Source organism: Bactrocera neohumeralis, chromosome 2 (genome assembly GCF_024586455.1).
Source record: "Bactrocera neohumeralis isolate Rockhampton chromosome 2, APGP_CSIRO_Bneo_wtdbg2-racon-allhic-juicebox.fasta_v2, whole genome shotgun sequence".
In the NCBI taxonomy this organism is placed as follows: domain Eukaryota; kingdom Metazoa; phylum Arthropoda; class Insecta; order Diptera; family Tephritidae; genus Bactrocera; species Bactrocera neohumeralis.
Window position 1 is genome coordinate 54,217,854 of NC_065919.1, and position 25,280 is coordinate 54,243,133.

The 25,280-nt window shown below is 32.1% G+C and overlaps 1 protein-coding gene and 1 pseudogene across 2 annotated transcripts in view; one reads left to right on the forward strand and one right to left on the reverse strand.

Annotated features, from left to right (window-relative positions):
* The first annotated feature begins 258 nt into the window (after positions 1-258).
* The window catches only part of LOC126750839 (acyl-CoA Delta-9 desaturase), a 25,753-nt gene continuing 731 nt past the window's right edge, over positions 259-25,280 (forward strand). Inside the window, exons 1-6 of one of the 2 annotated variants that reach the window (XM_050460592.1) lie at positions 274-298; positions 362-439; positions 16,970-17,524; positions 22,774-22,904; positions 22,969-23,360; positions 23,438-23,613. In XM_050460592.1, coding sequence (XP_050316549.1) covers positions 17,035-17,524; positions 22,774-22,904; positions 22,969-23,360; positions 23,438-23,613 — 1,189 coding nt within the window. In that variant the 5' untranslated portion in view covers positions 274-298; positions 362-439; positions 16,970-17,034. Of the gene's footprint in view, positions 440-16,969; positions 17,525-22,773; positions 22,905-22,968; positions 23,361-23,437; positions 23,614-25,280 lie in introns of both variants that reach the window. The other variant, XM_050460591.1, reaches the window with a different exon arrangement.
* On the reverse strand, positions 5,355-9,306 carry LOC126761399 (uncharacterized; annotated as a pseudogene).

Sequence of the window (25,280 nt, forward strand, 5' to 3'; positions counted from 1 at the left end):
TATCTACTAATTTATTTTTATGTTTGTAGATACAATAGCTTGTAACTATCGGTATGTCGGTATGTCGGCAAGTATGTATGTATGTATATGCGCCTATGTTCATTTCTATGCTAGTGTGGGTGCTATCGGCGAGTCGAAGTGTGCGCCCCATTGAAATGTACACACAAATTACATATGTACATACATACAAACATTTTCGTATGTTTGTATATATTTATGAGTTAGTGGAGCCGGTCGCCACTCAGTCAGTCATTGGCAGAAGTTCGGTTTGTTGAGACGCACTCGTTTTGTGTTAGCGGTACGCGCTTGTTCGAATTCCGTTAAATATAAAAATTAAATTTCACTAATTGTTTGCTTTTAGTTTTGTGTTATTAGTTTTTCGGTTTGAGTTTGTGTAAAAGCGTTTGAACTGAGCCCCAGCTAGTGGTTTCAGCAAAAGGTGATTTAATAAATTTTATATTTCCTTGCAACTAATTGTCTTTTTAATTATGGCAATTATTGCTTGAAGCATCTATATTTATCGCACTTAATGCTCAGGCGAGTAGAAATGTTTGTTGTCTGTTAGTCGCAGCGCTTGATATGAAACTCAAATATTTGCCGCAGTTAATTGTTGCCACATGAATGCAACGAAATATTAAACAAAAAATAATAAAAATATTTCGAAATTGTGCTGCGGTATGCGGTGAGTGCCAATTGAGCCCACGGGCGCAGGCAGGCAATCTGCTTTACATTGTTTTTCGAAATAGTTCAATCCAGCTCTAGTTCAAATCAAGATAAATCATTTCAGCATTTTTAATCAGCGTTTATGCAAATGTATAAGAATTAATGAGTGAATGCTAACAGCAAATAATTGAACGGAAAAATATATTTACTGAATTTAATATTTAAATATTATAAATACATATATACACTACTTATAGTAAGTATGTGATTTTGTGTTTTAATCCATAAATGCGCTGGTTTGTGATAAGTGAAAGCAGTTTTGCTAATTCATGTAAACACTTTGTGAAATTCAGTAGAATCGTTTTGTTTTATATATTATAATAGATCTATGTATATAATATAATATATAAATTCTTATATATAATTAATTTAATATGGTAATATATGTATATATTTTTATCATGCAATATAAATTCGAGTCGAACAAAGCAATCCAAAGAATAAAATATATATTGAAAAAAAAGTTGGCTATGAAAAAAAATCACCCTAAGAAAAAAGCGGATAGTGGCAATGAATAAGAAAAAAATTAGCTCTTAATGCGGCTTATAATTGGTTTTTAATTAATATTCGTTATTTCTAAAAAAAATATTTTTTTTATGAATATTTTTTTATGAATATTTATATGTATTTTTTTTTAAATAAATTTTTATAGTTTTTGTTTTATATATATTTATCGGAAATTTTTTTTTATTATTTTCTCATGATTTTTATATTATTTTTAAAAATTTATATTTATAATTTTTACTATTACTTTTATTTATTGAAAATTAATTGTTTTTATTAATTAAAAAAAATAAATAAATAAGTAAATTTCATAATATTAAGTATTATAATACTTAGAAGCGTTTATCGAAAACAAATTTTTTTTATTATGTTCTCATGATTTTTTATTTATTTTAAAAAAAATTTCTTATATATACATTTTTATAATTTTTGCTATTACTTTTATTTATTGAAAACTAATTTTTTTTTATTAATTTCGAAAAAAATAAATAAATAAATAAGTAAATTTCATAATATTAAATATTATAATACTTAGAAGCGTTTATCTATTTAAAAACGTTCGCCTCTGGGCGACATGTCGTATACGTGACCAAAAATTCGTAGAAATGTTGGGCGATTTTTAACGCTCTCACGAGTCAACACTATTGCACAGCATTGCGCTAATTATATGCATTTAGCTTTTAATTATATATAATTTAAAAAAAATTATTATAAAATTTAATTAAACAAATTTGTATTCCTTTCTTTGTTGATATTAGTTATTCTATAATACATTTTTACAAGCGCAAGAATTAAATCATTTAAATTTTAATTTGTTAAAACATTGTATAAAACAAGAATAACAAAAAATTATATAAGGTTTTGAAAAAAATCTGTTTTTGTTTTTCTTCCACCTGTTGGAATTATGTTCCCTTCATTAGTTACATGGGTTTCCTCAGTTAAAGCCTTTTTTCAGCACATTTTTATACTCTCGCAACAATGTTGCTAACGAGAGTATTATAGTTTTGTTCACATAACGGTTGTTTGTAAGTCCTAAAACTAAAAGAGTCAGATATAGGGTTATATATACCAAAGTGATCAGGGCGACGAGTAGAGTCGAAATCCGGATGTCTGTCTGTCCGTCCGTCTGTCCGTCCGTCTATCCGTCCGCGCAAGCTGTAACTTGAGTAAAAATTGATATATCATGATGAAACTTGGTACACGTATTCCTTGGCTCCATAAGAAGGTTAACTTCGAAGATGGGCAAAATCGGCTTACTGCCACGCCCACAAAATGGCGGAAACCGAAAACCTATAAAGTGTCATAACTAAGCCATAAAAAAAGATATTAAAGTGAAATTTGGCACAAGGGATCGCATTAGGGAGGGGCATATTTGGACGCAATTGTTTTGGAAAAGTGGGCGTGGCCCCGCCCCCTACTAAGTTTTTTGTACATATCTCGGAAACTACTATAGCTATGTCAACCAAACTCTACAGAGTCGTTTCCTTCAGGTATTTCCATATACAGTTCAAAAATGGAAGAATTCGGATAATAACCACGCCCACCTCCCATACAAAGGTTATGTTGAAAATCACTAAAAGTGCGTTAACGGACTAACAAAAAACGTCAGAAACACTAAATTTTACGGAAAAAATTGCAGAAGGAAGCTGCACCCAGGCTTTTTTTTTAAATTGAAAATGGGCGTGGCCTCGCCCACTTATGGACCCGAAAACCATATCTCAGGAACTACTAGACCGATTTCAATGAAATTCGGTATATAATATTTTCTTAACACCCTAATGACATGTACGAAATATGGGTGAAATCGGTTCACAACCACGCCTTCTTCCAATATAACGCTATTTTTAATTCCATCTGATGCCTTCTCTGTATAATATATGTATGTATACATTAGGAACCAATGATGATAGCGGAATAAAACTTTACAAAAATACAGTATTTGAAAAATATGTAAATGACGTATAATGAAATCTGTCATAACGTTTCGTAAAATCATAAAATCATAAATTTGTACATTTGTTTAAAATAGTTGTTGTTGGATTACGTACAAAAATGAGTTTACGCAATAACAATTTTCAACGCTAAGTTTTCGGTTCATTATAACTTATAACTTTATGGGACTATATGAAACCCCTAAGTAGGTATTGAAAATTATTGGAAAAAAATATTGTTTCATATGCTTCACGTTACACGATCTCTTGGTAAACCTTGGCTTAAGTCAATAAAAGAACAATTGCCTTTGTTTAGCGCAATACTGTGTATAAAAATTTAAAAAATAGTGGAATATGAAGATATTTCTAAAAAAAAACTTACTTTAAGTTATTCGAACATCTCTTTTTCGGATTCCTGAAAGAGAAAAAATAATTTATTAAAACAATTTATAGGTATTTATTTTTTATTATTTTTAATTTAATTTAATTATTTTTTAAATTATTGACCGTAGATTTTCTCTAAACATAAATACTCGTATACTATATTGGAATTTTGAGATTTCTAAAAACAACAAAACTCTGTCGTTCTTCAAGTTTTTATCAATATATTACATTGCATATCGTCACCTAAAATCCAAAATATCGTATCAGTTTCCAGGCGAAGGAAAAACCATATAAAAAAATTTGAATTTTGATTATAAAATGGTTATACATGGCGGTGGCTGTTGAAAATACAGTTTTTTATTGCTTACGATTCACCACATCATATTACATACCTGTAGCATGTAATTTTCAGTGGCCACTGATAGATATAACCGGTATATAACCATTTTATAACCAAAATTCAAATTTTGTTTCAAAATTAGTGGTTTTTTTATATCGTTTTTCCTTCGCCTGGAAACTTATGAAAAGTGATGTTACGTTATTTTGCATTTTAGGTGACGATATGCGAGTATGTCTGCATAAGTATATTTACAAACATATTTGCATATATAATAGTTATATAGTATGTTAATTTGTAATACAAAATTTCAATCAATTGACCCTAAGTGCTCTTTAAGTTATAGGCCGTTTCAAGTGTTATGTGCTAGAAAAAGTGTATGCCTGATATTTATTAAATATGTACTATACATGTATATATGCACATGAGCATAAATTATACTTATAACTTTAACCTACTCGAGGTATTGGTATAGAATTAAATAATATCACTGGCCTATTTCGTGTTCGAAAAAAGTATGTTTTTCATTTTGTTTACTTCTCATATTCTCATTAGTGGTTCTTCTCACAAATGCAAACAACATTTTCCCTAATGTTGTAATAAGCGCTTGCTCGCTCTTGCCTCACTATGCTAATCCATAGTGTGTTATGGTCTAATAGGTAGATATGCTGTAATGAGTCTTAACAAATCGCAGGCGCACCTCATTGTCATTGGCATTGGCATTGATCTCCAGCTGTGCTTTGTCGATGCGAATGCGTGGAAACACACTGCAACAACAACAACAAAATGGCTCGGCATAAATTAGTGACTTCCAATTATTATAAAACAGACATTGGAAATCGCTAAAGTTTAGAAAGAGTAACGAAAAGATAAAAACAAAAATTTGTCTGCGTTGAGTGAAGCAAACTAAGACTGTAAATATTCTTATGGGAACTATGGTATATATACAGATACACTAATAAATATTACAGTCATTGAGTCAAATAAAAGCGAATGTTTTCTGTTTTGTCTTGGTTGTCCACACATCTGTTTCGTAAACAATGATGTCATTTTAGTGTCTCCGTGGGTGGAAATTAAGAGGAAATTGTAAAGCGGAATCTTTTAAAATAATTCAAATATGTAAGCGGTGTGACTTTGAGAGATATGTATTTATGTATATTTTCCATGAGAGAGTGCTGTCAAACTTGCTGTCAAGGTGAAGATATGTATTTGACATTTATCTTCAGCATACTTCTGACTAATATGTAAAAGACTCCAACTGTAAACTCCTTGAAAATTTGTATTTTTTATAAAATAGTTAGGTTAGGTTAAGTAAAGAGGCTGAATTTGTATTATTTTTAATATTGGGTTAGGTAAACAAGCTGGTATTCATGAGCCATGAATAATCCCATTTGAACAGCTAGAGACGGCTGCACGTTGTGTCGTCTAGAACTGCTAAGTATAGATCAAAAAACCGTCGCATATCGACAAATCGTTTAGAGCCTGCCCATGTTCCATTCCTGCCACGTTTGCCGGCTTGTTGAGCAAGCCAGGGCTTGTTTCCACCGTGACTCAGCTATATCTATAACACATTTTTCGATTAAATATCTACAAGCCATGTAAATTCCCACTTTTCCATAGTCTAATTGTAGAGTGGTGCCTGTTCTGGCTAATTTATTTGCTTCACAGTACCCAATGATATCACTAAGCCCTGGAACCCATTGCAGGTTGATCGTGAAGCAGGATGCTAGTTCCACCAAGAGATCATGACATTCCTTCACGATTTCACTATCTTAGAGGAGTTTCTTTGAGACCTTTGTGATCTCAAAGCCGCCTGACTATGCGTATATATGAAAATATTCCTTGTTGTGACAGCACTACTTGTCAGAACATGAAGGCTTTCGCTAATTGTTGTGGTCTTCTCTCTCAGACAATGCAATGGTCTAGTAGACGGAAGACGATTTCGGTATTTAGTTTTGCAGAGAATACATTACCTCCGTCTTTGTTTTCTAGTTTGGAAACATGTGTATCGATTCCTGTGCTCCTGTCCAGCTCGTCACTTTCTCACTCTTCTCTGGAAGGAAAGGCAATATTAAGGGAACGCATTTAAATTCAGCTATTGGAAAGAAAAAGGAATTATTAAAGAATCCTATAATGCTTCTTGTTACTGGCGACTAACAGGGAATATTATTCTCTCAGTTTAAGAGCTGACTTCGCTGTCATTAACTTACAAAATCTTTACTTTTGAAATATGTTTTTGTGAACCGGCTGAACCGGCTTATGTATAAAAAAAGTGGCGGTTATTGGTGTGAAAAGAGCCAAGAAAAGACTGCCGAGTCCCTCTTCATGAGATGCTGTATAGTTTACGAACTTAGAATTCACTTTTCTGTGTGCTATTTTAAACAAGAGCTTTATATTTCTAAGAAAAACACCCAATTCTATAATATAAAGTATATATGGGATGTGATTCATAGCTTTATCTAGAGCTGATGCCCTGCTTAGCAACAAATCCAAGCATTTCTGTAACTCATAAATATTTTTGTGGTTACATATTATTACCATTATATATTTAGTTTTATGGTTTAAAAACATTTCATACTCAATTGGCCTTATAAACACAAAATATATACTTACAAACGTGCCTACACTTTATTCTGTAAAAATGTATCACTAGCGTAATATTAATGACATTAAGTGCAATTAGATTTTCCTCTGCATTAATGTAGTTAGTCAGTATGTATATGCACCTAAATAGTTTTGCTCTGACAACGGTTGTTTATTGTGTTTAGTTAGAGTGCCCGTGTTCATAAATATGCCTGCATTGTGTTCGGGGTAATGAAAAATGTATAACGGTATGTTTGACTGCTGATTTCAATCAAATAATAGTATGTGGCATATGTCAATCTCGCCGTTCGCGGACACGAAACGGACCGAGAGAACATTAAACTATTTACCGAGTTTTTATAAGATTATGGTGACATGTGTTAATAAAATATAGGTTTGGGTTAATTATTCATGCCAACATTAGAAGAAAAGAGTTTCGAAATAAAAGTGTTTTTTTTTTTGTTTCAACATTCAAAATTTGATTTCTAAACGCTTTGAATGGTGGACATGCAATTAGCTACAGTATTTACTCGCTTAATTGCACTTGCTATAAACAATTACACAATTTTTGTTTTATTAGTACAATTAACGGATGAAGTAACCCTTATTTGTTTGGTTGACAAGTTCGTAGAAATAAGGGAAAATTATAGAAATAAGGTTGTATAATTTGCTTTCCAATAGCTGGATTAAAACTTTGAAAAGTCTAAGTAATGATAAGTGCCGAATCGAACAAGCAACTGGTACAACTTTTTTGTTTTCAAAGACTTTATATGCAAACAGATGGGTTAGATTAGGTTAAACAGACTTTTTCTATACCATGCAATCAGATCCTACTTTGGAAACGTGACTAGAAGAGAGAGAGGAACTTTTTTCAAAGAGCTTACAACTCAACAGTTAGATTATATTTGGTTTAACCGACTTTTTTAGTATCAACCAATCAAACTATATGTTGAAAACGTGATTAGAAGAGATAATGGTACAGTTTCAAAGGGTTTACAACTGAACAGATGGGCCAAATTAGGTTTAATAGACTTTTTTCAATATCTCCCAATCAAACTCTATATTAGAAGAGAGTGAGAAACTTTTTTCAAAGGGTTTTGAACTGAATCCAGTCAGTCTTTTGAAATCGAGGCTGAAAGTGAGAAAGGAATCTAGACAAGAATTATTGTTTGAGTTATTTTCTAGAAAGAAGTATTGCCAACTCAGTACAAAAGTAAAAACTAACTCGAAAATCTTAGGGCTTTTTTTCTTTTTTGTTTTTAAAATATTAAACTTCAACTATTGAAAATTGCTCGATTCAAGGGTTCGACTAAAGGAAAAAAATGCAGTTTGGAAACAAATGCGTTTAAAGCTGCTAAGAGCTCACTACAAATAGATAAAACAATAAAACCGATTACGAAAAAACAAAAAAAAAAAATAGTTTCAAACATCTATTTGAAAAGCGCACTAATGAAATCGTAGACAACCATACAAAATTGTAGAGAAATATTGATTTCCAAGCAATACATTGCGGCCTTACCCCTCAATTGGGGTTAGTGTAAACAACATCAATCACATTTCAACGAATCGTGCGCGCCATATAAACACAATCAAAATGACTTAACCGCAATTTTCGCCGAAATAATTGTCCAACCAAATGTAAGCATACTTCAAGCGAAATTAATGCCACCACCCAACCACCCACACACGTCTAATGGACGCTCTCAATGGAAAATCATAATTCGGCTACAAAAACACATTCGTGTTTCATTCGCACTAAGCATAGCGCACAAGTGTTTAGTAATCGACAGCTGATGCTAGAATTCTTAAGTCGCAAGACAGCTGCGACGCGTTGATTTGGCGTTTGTTGGTTCGAAAATCGATTAGAAAACCAAATGCATTTCGATACAAGGTATGGTCGGGGTATTTGCAAACGTTTAATAGAATATATGTTTGTGTACGTAGCTAATGAAATTTTTATATTTTCATGCAAATAAAAGAGTTTGTGCATCCATGACTTTGCGTGCGTTAATCACATTAAGGCAAAATGTCTATGAAATAACGAGTATGTCCGAAATACATACCGAATGTGGACAAACAAAACTGTTAATGTATTTTAACCAACTATGGCGTTCAATAGTATGCGATCAGAGGTTCCCAAATAGTGCTTGGTGAAGTGATGGGTTATTATGGTGAATAATTTCTTGAGTAATTTAAGCATAATTGATAACTTTCGCTTTAACAGTAATTTTTTTGTGATCCATATCGGTTTAAAAATATCGACGAGTTTTTGTATCAGGTCTGTTTTAATTTCTGTCTTCCAAAGACGATTGATATAACAAGTGTTGTATAATTAATGCTAAAACTATCTGTTTTAAGCAATAATATACCTGGAAGGAAACAGTAGGGGACTGAGAAATAGATATTTGACAGCATGTCTTATTATAAAAATATTTGGGGACCCCTGGATTAGCTTTATCGAATAACTTAAATATGTATGTACATATGTATACAATTATTTTTATTATTATTTTTGCCTATATCCTATATATGTATGTAAGTATACACTAGCATTTGAGCACCCCTGCATTCGCATAATCGAATTCATAAACATTACAGTTCTTCATATTTTGTATACTATTTATTTTCAGTATTTCTTTTTGTATATATGTATGTATGTACATACATATATGTATATAAAAAAATGTAATTTGGGCACCCCTGGATTCAATTTCATAAACATTGCAATTCATTCATATTTTTTATTCTGCAATTTATGAATATTTGTTTTTTTTATAAAAAAATTTACCATTTGAGTACCCCTGGATTCACATAATAGAATTCATAAACCTCGCAGTTATTCATATTTTTATATGCTTATTTTAAACATTTCTTTTTTGTATATATAAAAATTTTCCATTTGAGCACCCCTGGATTCGCATAATCGATTTCATAAACCTTGCAGTTCCTCATATTTTTTATTCTGCTCTTTAGGAATATTTGTTTTTATATATTAAAAAAATTTCCATTTGAGCACCCCTGGATTCGCCTAATCGAATTCATGAACTTTACGTATTCGTGTTTTTTGTACTTCTTATATTCACAATTTCTTTCCTTTTGTCCTTATTTATACTAAATGTACATACTTCATACTTGTATTGCTTGGGTGTGTTAAATTATTACCATTTGGCGTAAACATAACTGTACTAATTGCAAAAGGGAGGGCGGCAACTAACCTATTATTGAACTATGTGTAGACGATTGTGTGCATGAAGAATGGTCATTAGTTGAAGTTCCTTTAAATAAGGGGAAAAAACTCCATTTAAGGTTAGGTGGTTCAGCTACAGTGCTTGCTTGATATAAACCTCGCTTCCCGATTAAGCGGTTCAACCTTAACAAATCAACAAAAAAGAAGAGTATGAGTTTTAGATATACAGAGATAGTAGAAAAACAGTGTTGTAAAACAAGAAACTTTATTATTGTCAGTGAACATTGGGATGAGTTTGGAAGTCTTCTTTTACCGAGAGAGGCCTTAAATTTTGTTTATTTTCTTTTCTACTTAAAGTAGGTGATTGCTCACTGCTATCTTGATCGCTAACAAGTAATCACTTTAAAAAAATTTTAAGTATTCGAATTTTTAGTGATTCATTGAACACCTGGCCAATTTAGGGTAAGAACCTTTTATCAATACCTGCGTAGCCATGACTTGTATGTACATAGAAAGCATGCGGAAAAGAAGATAAGAAACGTCAATGTATACATAATTTATATTAGTAGATACGAATAGTATTTAATGTTTATTTTGTATTTGTATGTTTAGTAATATTCATTAGTATGGGTAGGGAATGTAAACATTCGGGAGGAACCGGAATCGAAACATGTGTTAAAAATGTCATGGTTATTGGTTAGTTTTATTGATAGTTCCAGATAATTCTTTTCTTAATTACTTTTACTTTTCCAAAAATATAAATACGCTTTTTCTATAGACTGTCAGAAAGATTTGGAACGTTGTACTAATACCGAAATCACCGTCATCGTGTAGATTAGGTTAGGTTAGATGGCTGATCCTTTAGCTTGGCGGAGGGTTCACACTTGGACTGTTATGTTCAATCCTTTATTAAGCCTGAAAACCACTGCTATAGTTTGATATTAGCGAACGGCAAAGCACCATGAACCTGTCACAAATCTGCTAAGGATATTTCTATTTTCGCTATTTCATCTGGATGTCTTATATGAGAACCTCTATCTTTCACAACTCCTTCCAAACAGCTGAGACAGCTGGCATCTAGTATGATGTTCAATCTTACTCCATGAATTTCGTTCGGAAAGTGTCCAGTTAACCTAGCTGAGAGCGAATAGCATCCCAGACCGTTTTCGATTTACCATGACAAAAGAACTTTGTGACCGCACAGCTGCGGGTAACTGACCAACGCTTGCTGAGCTGATCTGAAGTTCAGTGGTAACCCGCTCGTAACTCATAGTCAGTTTTTGTTAAATAATCTCGGTAATAATATCTATATTATGAAAGCGGACATCTCCATTAACTGTGCACATTTGCCGGTCGCACAATTTTTGTATGTTTATTAAGTACAATCTTTTAATCGGACAACTCTATTAACTGAACAGAAAAGCTGGCCCCGTCAGTGCCTGCTTACGGGAGATACACAAGAATTCAGAATCCCCAAAAAATATAATACAGTTGAACTTTCATAACTCGAACTTCTATAACTCGAGGTTCTCCATATCTCGGATTCTTGAATTGGCACTAGAAGCCAAATTTCATATAATTCATATAATTTCCTGCCATAACTCGAAGTCTTTCTTGCTCGTAGTTTTTTTGTGGTTTATGGTGATGCGAGTTAGGGAAGTTCATCTATAATTTTAATTTTCAGTAAAATGTCAAACATAAGGGGCCGCTTCCTGAATGTCTGGTTAGCAGCCATCTGTCAGTTAAGTTCTGGTAAACTTAACCAAGGATCTACTAGTACTATATATAAATTTACGGCAAGATAAAGAAGCAAATATAATAAAAGCTCGCTAAAGTAGGCCACCAATTATCTGCCGATAAAGCCAAAGTTTCTTATTTCCAAACAACACTAGAAAAAATACTCAATTCATCAATCCTTTCAGATTTTTCACTTTAAATTATAATCTCTTGAAGGAGTGACACTGATTTTTCTCCGATAAGAAACTTGAGTTTTGAACCAAACCATAAAACCTTTGCCCAACATATCACCCGGTGGTACAAAAGCTGTGTGATAAGCAAAAAACAATTAGCGGAGTAGTAAAATCTTATCTCAACTTCGTGTTATGGTCGTAAAAAATGTTCGTGGTGCTAACAGATGTTGCTTCACCATTCACCATTCACCATTCAGCTGATATTTATTGAACTGTGGTTTATGCTTGTATGCGGCAAAGTGTTATATATAGAACCCACACTAATGGACATACTATATATAAATAACAGTTATTTATGCACGATAAGATATTATTAAATGTTATTTAAGAGCTCATATCAGCGGTGCAGAGGGTAATACTTACGTTAGCAGTTACGACAGTGTTGAGAGTGTCTTTAAAATGAAATTTTATATTTCATCAATGCCACTTCATCATAAGCACAATGTATGGCAAGTCTTATCTTCGTCCACACAAAAACAAAAAAAAAATTAGGTTTGTTTACGCGCTTGTTTATCGCTTATCGCTTAGGTGTACGTAGATGCGATCGTTATTGTGTTTGTGTATTTACATGGAAATATATGTACATACATATAAGTATATATGTTTGCCGGTAGGTACGCACAAATTACTTTACAGCATGGTCTAAGCATCCATAAATCAATTAGCAGCTACTAAGCGCCGGAAATGTTATGAAATTTATAATTTTGGTGGCATACATTTATGTTTTGAGTTAAAATGATTTTGAGTTTTGAAAGTTGTGGTTATAAATATTTGAAAAATATTATAAATCATCTATTTATATTTAAGGCAAAATTATATTCATAAGTATATAAACTGAACACATAGTTACTAAATGGTGTCGGTGCAGGAAGTTAACGTAGGTTTGAGTCATTTTGAGTCTTGAAATGTGTGGTTATTTATAAAAATAAAATCATGTATTTAACAAACTTCTATTGATAAGTACTGTTACTAAATTGTGTCGGGTAGGATCAAAATTATAAAATAAATACAAACTTCCATGTGCCATATGATCAAATTTGACCCGGACTGATCCGTGCAAACTGCGTGTGCAAACCTTCTTTTTCAATATTTCTTTATTTATTGGATCTGTTTTTTTTTAAACCTAACAATAAGTTACAAAATCGTAAATCTATGTAAAAACTAGACAAGCTCAAGCAAGTGATTGAGCTGTTTTGGTGATATGTTGCTCTTTAGTATTTTCTTTTTAGGCGTGTTTAATCGCAGGAATGTACTTAAGCATTAGCCAATGGGTTTGGTTGATCTCGGAGATATATTCCATTCTGTCCTCTACTTATTTATTATTAGGAATACCAAGTTCTTTATGGATATTTTCATTACGCATGTACCAAGACGAACACGTGATTGTTCTAAACATTTTCGATTGGAATCTTTGTAATCATTATTAGTTGCATTCGTGGTCGTACCTCACAGCTGAATGCCATTCATGCAACTCTGTTAATGACGATAGCATCGAAAAAGTAAAAAAACAGTGCTTCAAAACAGTCCGTGTTGATATCTGAGAGATAGCAGAGTATCTGAATATTTCTTATGGAACGACTTAACATATCTAGACTCATATGAAAAGAACTGAGGCTCTTTCAATACAAATCAACCTGAATCTAAGTCGAGTAGAGGCCGCAAAAGACATATGTACAAGTATGTTTATGAATATGAAGTCGAAACTGGACAACAATCTAGCGAAAGTCGCTACAAAAATTAAACGAAACCAAAAACAACATCTGAGTCGCTCAAAAATCAAGGTGATGTTCATTACTTTCTTTGATTGCAATGGTGTGGTTCGAAGGCGGAATATTTATTTTTATTTAAAAAAACTCAAAGATTGTAAGCCACATTTCAAATTCCTCTGCAACTCTTTAGTAAATAAAATCAAGTTTAGTGGAGTTTCCGTGTGTCTTGTAAAACCCGCCCCTTCCAACATTAAGTTGAGGGCACTTTAAGGTCTTATTCTTTTGAAGTGGAAATTGTTAAGATAAGAACTGCATACATACAAGCATACATAATGCTACAAAGTATGTGTGTGAGAACCAGTAAATGTTTTGGTGTGTGTCTATGTACGGGAAGTGGTTTTGTCTCTTACCAACGAGTTCTAAAATTTTGTAAATAAAGCTGTACAAACTTCAGTGTCAAGTAAAAAATGTCGTAAACATTTAAGAAATTAGCGTTACGTTAAATAACGTAAAGATTTCGTGAATTTTAGAATTACATTCACTCATTCATATAAGCAGATTTTCACACAAAAATCCCTCTATTATAATATCATGAGACACTTTTGTTGTTGTGTTACTCAGCAGTATGATGTAAGAGCCGTAATTACTTTTTATGTATGCAAATTATTGAAATAAGTATATAGTATAGTATACATACATATATGGTATGTGGCATAGGGCGGTTCACTTGATAGCTAATTGGAAAAATATATAACAAGCAATAAACTAAAGTTTTACTTTTGGTTGATCTCACTTTCTTATGACTTGAAAAACTGCCTCCGTTAAATGCTCAGTAGCACATACGGCCAACCCACACTTACAATAATGTTTCTGGCTCGATTTCATGTTTTAAAGTTTGCTCTATACTTGGTTAAGGACTTTCAGATAGTTAGAATATTACACATATTCTTAGAGTCGAGATGACCGTTAATCAGATTTTCGAGTTCAGAATGCAAAATATTGATTGTAGAGTCGACTAAGCAGAAGAAGATAACGTTCAAATCCTTAGTTTCATTGTTCAGCCTTAAGGGGGTATTCTAGTCTAGAAATTAAAAAAAAAAACGAAATTTTTTTTTTACATTTTCAAAGTTTAACTATTCAAGAATATGTGTACAAGAGGATTTTTCCAAATTTAAATTATTTTCGGAGATATAGGCATTTTTCTGACCCGGCATCCAAACTGTTTGGGCCGGAACTAATCGAATAAAAGACTTTACACAAAACTTTAAACGGGTTTTTCTCAAAACTGACTTTTTCGGAACGATACCCACGATTTCTCAGGTTCTACTGGACCGATTTACTTGAAATTTTTATAGAGTCTTCTTTATAGGCTTGTCTATGGTTGGAACTAGCCCCATTCCCAAATTTTTATTTATATTCCAGAAAAAGTGATATTTTTATTTTTATTATTTTTTTCCGTAAAATTGCGAATAGTCAATAAAGTTTATACTCTCGCAACAATGTTTTATTATAGTTTTGTTCACATAACGGTTGTTTGTAAGTCCATTAAAAGAGTCAGAAATATATAATCAGGGTGACGAGTAGAGTCGAAATCCGGATGTCTTTGTCTGTCCGTCCGTCCGTGCAAGCTGTAACTTGAGTAAAAATTGAGATATCATGATGAAACTTTATATTCCTTGGCTCCAGATTAATAATCTTTTTTTTGGTTTCAAGCCATAAATAAAGATAATAAAGTGAAATTTGGCACAAGGGATCGCATTAGGGAGGTGCATATTTGGACGTAATTTTTTTTACGTATCTCGGAATTTACTATAGCTATGTCAACCAAACTCTACAGAGTCGTTTTTTTCAGGCATTTCCATATACAGTTCTAAAAAAAGGTTATGTTGAAAATCACTTCGTCATTTTACGGAAGATATTGCAGAAGGATTTTTGAAATGGGCGTGGCCTCGCCCATTATGGACCAAAAACTATTCAGGAACTTTTTCAGTTTATTAATTTTTTTTAATGACTGTACTCTTCTTCAAAATTAATATAAATAACTAATAAAAATGTAATAGAAAATGAATATTAAAATATTAAACTCTCCATACCTATGGGTAGTTTTCGACACCCGAGCATATGCAAATAACCAGGAGGGTTGAAATCATGGTCACGTGGAAATTTTTAGGGGGGGTCTCTAAAAATTCGTCATTTCATAATTTTTGAAATTTTTTACTTTTTTTAGTTTTTAATTTTTTTCTGTACTCTTCTAAAATTAACCAATAACTAATAAAAAAATGTATAGTAAAAATATTAATTGCCTTTTTTTACGACATTTTAAAAATTACCTGAAATTCATGCTTCTAGACTAGAATACCCCCTTAAAAAGATATCTGTACAATAAAATGGTTTACCGACGGTTCGAAAACGTCGAAGGGAATTCTGCGTACGAGATCAAATTTTTGCTATAAGCTGTGTATTAAACCTTCAACGTGCAAGCTATATAGAATTCTGCGTACGAGATCAAATTGCTATTAGTGCAGGAGTATATAGACGACTGAATAGTCTATTAGATCGTAACAAAGTGCACCTTATTTGGTGCAAGTCACAAAGGTACGTATAGCCAGGAATGAACTGGCTGATGAGCTTGCCCGCTCGCATCCACCAACATGGTTGGACCGGAACCTTTCATTGTGGTTGCTCCCCACACCATAAAGAAGCTACTTGGCAATGATGAAGCAGTGGGTAAACTTGGTAACAACTCCTAGGCATGCGCCATGGCAAGTTGCTCATGGGTTGTTACAATTTTAAAAGGTAGTATGTAATCAACCTTCCAAGGGAAAAACTCAAGCTACTTGTCGCTTTTTATACTGAACATTGTAAGCTGAAGAAGCACTTATTCAACATGGGCTCAAGCTTCTTGTACAAATTGCCAATTCTGCGACTTGGAGTCCGAAACACCTGAATCCCTGCTAAGTGACTGCAGAGCAGTCTGTAGGCGCAAGATAAATACCCTTGGATCCATGCTTCCAAATGGGCATCAAATCGCCTCAATAGCACCTAGCAGTATATTGGAATTTATCAATGTGCTGGGGTCTAGGTGGGTCGTTGTGACTTAGGAGCGGGCACAATTAACCCTAGGTTGGAGTGCAATCCTTATTTACTTATCTAATCTAAGGGGTAAGGCGATTTTAAACTAAGCTAATCTATCAACAATTTTAACAGTACGTTTTTTGAAGATTGTTTAAGAACTCTACACTAATTCGTTTGTACACATTTACATATTTCACATTATATAGTGTAAAAAATAGTTTATATTTGACAGTTAACTATTTGTTCAATTCTATTTATTCACCAATAACAAAACGGTTGAGTACTGCCAAATAGCCAGTGTTACCATACTGATATAATTTGCAAAATACAAAAATAATGAACATTTTTTTTTTTTGTCGTGGCTATAATATATTTTTATATATTCTTGATTTGGAGAACCTCCCCTATCTGCCCATACCCAATTTATGCCCGAAATTATGAAACGGTAATCTAAAGCCGACCCAAACATTATATACATTACATACATATATTTTCACCACAAAAACAAAAAATAAAACTCACCCACAACGATTTCCTACTAAAAACTTACCTTAATTCATTTACAGTTAACAAATCGCCGTTAATCTATGAGCAATTTTAAGGCCGCAAACAATAAGCGAGTATAGTCGAGATGTGCCTTTCGACACCAAACGTCGCCGCTGGGAACAGCAGCACTAGTGGAAATGCTGTCAGCTGCAATGGCAGTTGTATGAACCTCAACAACAACAACAAAAACCACAATAATAATGAGAATGATAAACTAAGCGCAGCGGTGAACTATGGAGCCAGCGGCAATGCAAACAGTGTCAGTATTAGAAATAGATTTTGTACGAACAACAACAACAACATCAAAGAAGAAGATGAGTGTGGCGTAGCTGATGAGCAATCCAAAGATTTAGCTGATAGCTTAGGTTATAAGGAAGAAAATGCTGTCTACAAAGAAATTCCACAAAATGCAGCGACTTCAAAAGAAGCCCACCAAATGAAGGCGACCAGCGACGAGATCGAATACAATCCACAGATCAGATGGCCCGATCTAATAGCGCAAGTGTTTTTACATACCGGTGCTCTCTACGGCATTTATTTGCTATTCCAGGCGAGATTCTACACAATTTTGTGGGGTAAGCGAAAAGTGAACAATAAAAACGCAACAACAAGAAACAACATAAACAAAAGCAAAAATAAATAAAAAACAAATTTATTAGGCACTTCATGCTGTTTATATCTATTATCAATATTTAAACAAACAACTAAGTTATGAAAGCACACATACATACGTATATAGTACATACATACATGCATACAACATAAATACACATACAATATTACAAAATAAATACAGACAATTATCTTTGAAGCATGTGCTCATAAAAGCTTAATGAAATACAGCATACAATGTGCTAAATTGTTGCCATATTTTGAAGAGTTTGCAATATTATTTCAATTAAAAACATTTTTAGAAATTCTGTTTTGAAAGTTTTGCTTTTTTTTAATAAAATTAATAATTTTTTTAAATTATTTTTTCAAAATTTTTGTATTGTTAAATTAAAATAAGTTTTTATTAAAAAAAAACTACATATAAGAGTGTTCAACATTTTTTTAATCTTTAAAATTTTTTTTGAAATTTTTGAGCTCCAACAAAACTATAATATATTTTTTTGAATAAATTTTACTTAAAAAATTATTTTAACTATATTGAAGGGATTTGAAGAATATTTCAATTTACATATTTTCGATTTATTTTTTAATTTTTAATGCATATACATACATACATAAATAATTACAAAAATCAATTTTAAATAAATGTTGGTTGAAAACTTTTGAAAATTTAAAAAAAAAACTTTGAAATTAGAAAAATTAATTTTTTAAATAAATGTGTCTTTAAAAGCTATTTTAAATATATATACATATATGTAATATACCCTTTTCATATAAATTTTCATAAGAATTTTTTTGAATTATTGAATTTTTAAAATTGAAAAGTGTAATTTGTAAATAAATTTTACTCAAAGGAACATTTTAGAACACAAATATTGCCTTTTGAAAGCCTTTTCTTTTGAGTTTTTTTGAAATATTTGAATTTCTAAAATTAAACATTATTTTTTAATTAAATTTTACTTAAAACAACTAATTTTTTTTTAAATTTTGAAATTTGTACAAAATATTTTCCTTTTTTTCGAAAATTTTGAATTTAAAAAATTACAAAAATATATTTTTGTTATCACAATTAATTTTTTTATAATTAAATTTTACTTCAAACAGCAATTTTATCTATATTGATTTTCAATGTTATTTCAATTAAAAAGTTTTTGAATTTTTTTTCTAAATTTTGGAATTTTTGCAAAATTTTTTCGGAAATTTTGAGTTTGTAAAATTAAAAAAAATTATATTTTTCAATAAATAATTTTTATAAACCAATTTCAACTATATTGAAGAGTTTCAAATTTGCAAGTGTTTGGAAGTTATTCGAAATTTTTGCATTTTTTATGTAAAAAGAGCACAATTTTTTTATTATTATAAACCATTTAGAAACATTTTTGAAATATTTGAATCTCTAAAAATTAAAAAAAAAAGTTTTTTTTAATTAAATTATGATTAAAACAAAAATTTTAACTATATTGAAGGTTTCTCATTATTATTTCAATTACAATTTTTTTTTCGAAATGTTGCAATATTTAAAACTAAAAACGATATTTTAATTTTGGAACTTTTTTCAAAAATTTTGAAATTTTATTTTTTTCGAAATTTTTTTAATTTTTGAAATTTAAATTTTTTTTCGAATTTATTTAATTTTTGAAATTTTAAGTTTTAAATTAAATAAATGTAGCTTGAAAAACTATTTTAACTAAATAGAAGGGTTTTCAAAATTATTTCAATATCTTTTTCTGTAGAAAACAGATTACAAAAATTTAAGGAAAAAAGTAGTTATGACTAGTTATTCATTCATGCCATAAATAAACTATAAAATATGCTAAACATGTAAACAATAGACACACATTTACAGATTTTCACTGAACGCTGAATTTGCTTATTTGTTGGGAGGTGCAAAATTCTGCCTATTTTTCATAACTTTTATTGCATATTTGCTTGCTTCATTCACTTGTTCGCATAAAACTGAAACTTACTAAGAATTGTGCTAAATAGATGTTTGGCTAGTTTCGCCATTCACACACGAGTTGGTCAATATGTACATATGTATGTATATGTATATGTATGTGTATATATGTGAACCCCACCCCTTAGCGGTTTTAAGATGAGAAAACTCAAAAAAAACACATGAATGCGGACTATGGCAAATATTCATACATTAACGTTCATACAAACAGACATACATACGTATACGTGTAATCTGATGCCTTGCAGATTTCTTGGGCTGACACTTAGTCATGCAAAGCAAATAAACGTTAAGAGTCGAATATATTTAGTAGAAAAGTCACGTCACCGAATTTTATGCTGCCGGCGCGAATTTTAGAATATGTATTTCAAGTGAAATTAGACAGGCAGGCATTCGATTTCAAAGTATGGGCTGAGAGAACAGTGTAAAAGGGTGAGCATTAAAATTATAACATTTACCACTCCACTCTGTAGAGTTAACAGATTTATGTTAGCTGCAGATGTTATTGACATTTTGGGCATCACTTCCAATTAAACGAACTGACTTACTACAGGGAGAAATGTTGAGAAACTAAAACTAACTGACTTAGTTTGACCGTACTTTTTAAAATAGGGTTTCGAAGTTTGTTGTTATATACCTAAATATTAGAGCGCGTCGACTTGCCGGCAGCCAAAAAAACGAAAAAATCGCAAATGCAGGAAATGTTCTACAAATCACTCCGAGCAAATTTGCTGTGAGAATGTGAGTCTAAAGACGGGACGAGCCAGAGAAGTTTAAAAAATCTGAATAATTGGTCTAGTTTGCTATTTTGAAGCGAAGTTTTTTAGGGACTATAAACATTAGTGCCTTAGTTTTTGAGGAAGCCCATGAAATTTAATATGTAGTTGCATATTGATGTTCTATTGATCATTTGTCGGAATCGGAAAGATTGGACAACTATATTATATATCTCCCATACAATCCATTATTCAGACTTTTTAAACATCGCCTTAAAAATCGCTGACTCAAAACCCGCATAAGCGATTTTATGGCAAAAGAATCGACTGCTCGACTAAGCATACAACTATTCCTTTATTTTCAGTTTGTATTTATCCCAACAACAGCTTTAAGAAGTTTTTCTCCGTAGATTCGAAACTTACTTATATTGAAACAAGCAAAGTTGATAGGTTGCCACCTATTTGTAAATTATATATGAGAAAATAAATAATATGATATATAAACAGGCCTATTTTTGTAAAATATTAAATTTAAAAGATTCAAAAAAGATTTCTTTCGAAAAAAAAGATGAGGAGCTGCCACCTGTTTGTAAATTACATATAAGAAGAAAATTAATATGATAAATAAATAGACCTATTTTCGTAAAATACTAAACTGAAAAGATTAACAAAGGTTTCTGTCACGCTTTTTTTCGGGAGAGTTGCCACCTGTTACATTTTTTATTCATAATACTGAAGAAATTATTTTATTAAAATTCGCAAACTACAAATATTCGAGAAAAGTTGCTTTTGGTAATATTTTTAGTAGAGTTGCCAGCTTTTTGAAAATTTTAATTCAAACAAAACAAGGAAATATACTCAATATTACATTGTAGGCATCAAACTCAAGGGACTTAAGAAATAGTTTTGTCGGAGCTGTTTTTGAGCAAGGTTGCCAGCTGTTTCAAAACTTATTTTAAATGAATTGGCCAAAAAAATGCAGTAAAAATGCGATTTTTGGGAATTAAAAGAAACTACTGTATCAGTTATTTAAAAATTTAAAATTATTTAATACAAAAAAATTAAATAAATAAAAAATTATCTTCCTTTGCTGCAGTTATTCCGGCCTTAAAAGTAAAAAAAAATACTCCCGACTGAAATATTTTTTTCATTGGGTTATCTACGGTCTACAAAATTCAAAAAAGGGTAATGCTTCGTTCTATGCAAAATTTAGAAAATTTAACTGAACAAATTGTATCTTTAATGTTTTTTTTTTATATTTTAAACTTATGTCTCTCCACACTGAACTAAATGTTCACCACACAACCAGTGAAGTTTCACTCTATCGCATACAATCTTAACTAATCTCACTCTTATCTGTAGCCATATAAGGAGACATAAAGCAGAAGACCTTACATGAAATCATAATTGAGTTTATGTTAGTTCTAGTCAATAGAGACGGTATTCTTTGTTTGAAATATCTAAATGAGTATAAATATATATCAACATTTATGCTTGTATGTGATTCGTCTGAGCAATATATCTATAAAGTTCTATTATTGCGATAAAATTACACAATTTTTACATTGGAAATCTGTGCCTTCGCCCATATTTTGCCAGGGTCGCACTTTGTATTCAACAATTTTTCTAATTGAGTATTGAAACAGAAGCATTTTATTTCAATAAAAAGTGAACTTCGACCAATACAATTAGTTGCAGAGAGCAAATGATTCAAATTAATGCTTACATACACACATAGAGTCTATGCATAGCAAACTATTGGTATACACATGCTTATAATACATACAATGTACAATATATTATATCATATTATATGTGCCGAAGAAAGTGCGGCATACGCCGCATTAGAAGAATTGCAAACACTTGACAGCATCCAGTTCGAACCGCTGGAATTTTTTTCATTACTTGACAATCAGGCAATGCAAGCAAAAACAAGAAAAAACGTTAACCAGAGCTATAATACCCTTCACAGGTGTAATTCTTAGAGCAATAAAGGGTACAGAAAGATGTTTATATTGATTTCCAACGGACAGTTTGTATGACAGCTATATGAAATATTGGTCCGATCTAAACAATTTGTTCGTAGATTGTACGGTTGCCTTGGACAATAATCTGTGCCAAAGCTTGTGAAGATATCTTCTCAAATAAAAAAGTTTTCCATACAATCACTTTACGCCGAACGTTCAGTTTGTATGCCAACTATATGCTATAGTGGTCCAATATCGATAGTTCCGACAAATGAGCAGCTTCAGGGGAATCAAAAGACTTTTGCAAAATTTCAGAACGATATTTCAAAAACTGAGCGACTAGAACGCATAAATACAGCTGGCCAAATCCACGCCTGTTCAGGGTACAACAACAAATATATACAGGCATACATACATAATTGTACATTTCTATTAATTAACAGAGCTTATATTATATGTTTGTGGGTTATTGCCGCAGTGGCTAACACATGCCGAATTCCATCTAGCTTGTTTCATAATTGACTATAACTACTTTGAGAGATTCTTTTCTAAGCAACAACTTTCAATTACAGTGGTGGCGCTTATCTGGTGTTCTGGTATCGGCATCACCGCTGGAGCCCATCGCCTCTGGTCACACAAGTCTTACAACGCTTCCATGCCATTGCGCATCTTGTTGGTGTTTCTGTTCACGATCGCCGGTCAGGTGCGTATCCTTACGTGACTTACTATATTTATGTGATTTAGCAACTCTACCGTTCAATAAACAGCGTGATGCCTACACCTGGGCGTTGGACCACAGGATACATCACAAGTTCTCGGAAACCGATGCCGATCCCCACAATGCGCATCGTGGTTTCTTTTTCTCACATGTTGGTTGGCTCTTCTTGACGCCACATCCCAAAGTTGAAGAAAAACGCAAAGTGATCGATATGTCAGATTTGCAGAATGACAGGGTGGTGATGTTCCAACACAAATACTATATACCGTTATTTACACTCTTCTCGATTGGGTTGCCTGTGCTTTTGCCTTGGTATTGCTGGAATGAGAATTTATGGATTTCATTTTGGATCAACTTTAATATGCGCTTTACCAGCACACTGAATGCGGCGTTCTTCGTCAACAGTGTGGCCCATATGTGGGGCAAAAAGCCCTATGACAAGTAAGTTGCATTTGTTTATGGAAAACTCAATTGTTTGAGGCAATTTACAATAAATTTTTGTTTTTTTTTTTTCTCAGAAACATCAGCCCCGTTGAAAGCCCTTTCGTTTCGTTCTTGGCGTTAGGTGAGGGCTGGCATAATTATCATCACGTTTTCCCTTGGGACTACAAGACCGGCGAGTTCGGCAGCTACAAATTGAATATCACAACTGCGTTTATTGATTTTTGTGCAAAAATCGGTTGGGCTAGTGGACGTGAGTTTTGAAAATTTTATATACATATGTATAAAAGGGTTTATTGAAAACATTTTTCTGGTCGTTATGCTTGAGCTATGCTATTTAAATTAAAGGAAACTAATTGAATTCATAATGAAGATAAGCGATATAATCTCTTGTTATTCTATACTTATGCCACTTTTGTGATTTATACCAGTTTTATACCTGCTTTATACCAGTTTGTTCGATTCGCTTTTTTCCAAGACTTTAAAAATGTAAGATGGCTGGCTTATATAGTATTAACAAGATTTTGTCTTTATTAAAAAATTGGGTAGTTCTTGAAATTAAGAAAGTGGTGCAAATGATTTTAATTATTGATAAAAAATTCGGAACAAGTAATACTGGTGGAACACTGCACCTTCTCTATTGATCAATTCTGACTTCTGCTGTTTGAGTGCATCACTCAATTTATCCAGCTGCTCACAATACACTTCAAAATTATTGCCGGACAAAAGCTCGAAGTAAACGACTCCTTTTAAATCCCACCGAACAGACAACCTAACCTGCTTTTAGGTGAATATCGCCCTTCGAAATGTTTTGGGCTGGCTTAACTTTTTTAGACCATGATTTCAGGACATTACATTCTTGTAATTAACCCCCTTTTCGTCATCAGTAAAAATACGCTTCACAAATGCATCACTTCTTTGAAGTTTGACAAGCAAATCACTGTCGTTCATGCGTCGAAGCAAATTTCATTCTGTAAGAACATAAGAAACCCATTTAGTATGCCGAGCTTCGACATTATTCCTTGACGTTTCATGTGCTTATGAACCTTAGAAAAATTTCATCTTTCAGCAGTCTCTCTAATTGTTATTCAACGATTTGCAACGACCAATGCCTTTATTCTATCCTTATCGACCTCAAAAGTCCTTCCTTGTCGGAACGAAATTTTACAAACCAATTTTGGCATTGGCGTTCGGTCAACACATCTACTTCGTACACATCACATGATTTTTGCCTTGCTTCAACTATATTTCACCTTTTTGATTGTGAAATAGTAAAATGCGCCGAAAATGCTGTTTTCGTTCTTCCATCTTCGTTAGGACACCAAACAAAAACTATTCCACAAAATTAAAAAAAGTTGTTTACGTCAAGCATTACTATATCAGCTGTTCAAATATATAACGACAGAGTTTTAGTTAAAACATTAACTTTGAACTTGGACGAAGAAAAAAAATTGAAAATTGTTTTTTTGGCAGACATTTTTACAAAAATATGAAAATTTCGCGACATTTTTTTTCAAATGTTTGTAAACGAAAAAAATCCTTAGTCTAAGTTTTTAAGAACTATTTCTCAAAGATCTGTGTAAAATTTCATGAAGATTGGTTGAGTAGTTCTCGAGAAATCTTGCCAACCGACTTCAATAACACGGTTACGAGAAAAACGCGTCTAAAGACGACGGACTTGCCTCGAGCGCACAAGTTCTCAAGTCTGTATCTCCGAAACTATTACTCGGATTAACTTGAAAATTTAGAACAATATTCTAGAGGTGTTGTGGAACTTAATTGAACAATAAAAAATCGATTTGTTGAAAAAGAGTCCAACTAATTAGTTTTTGCAACTGTTTTTTGGAATTCTTGAAATACAACTCCTTCAGTTAGTTCTTGAAATTTTAAAATCGTGTATTTTTGTAATGATTTCTGACT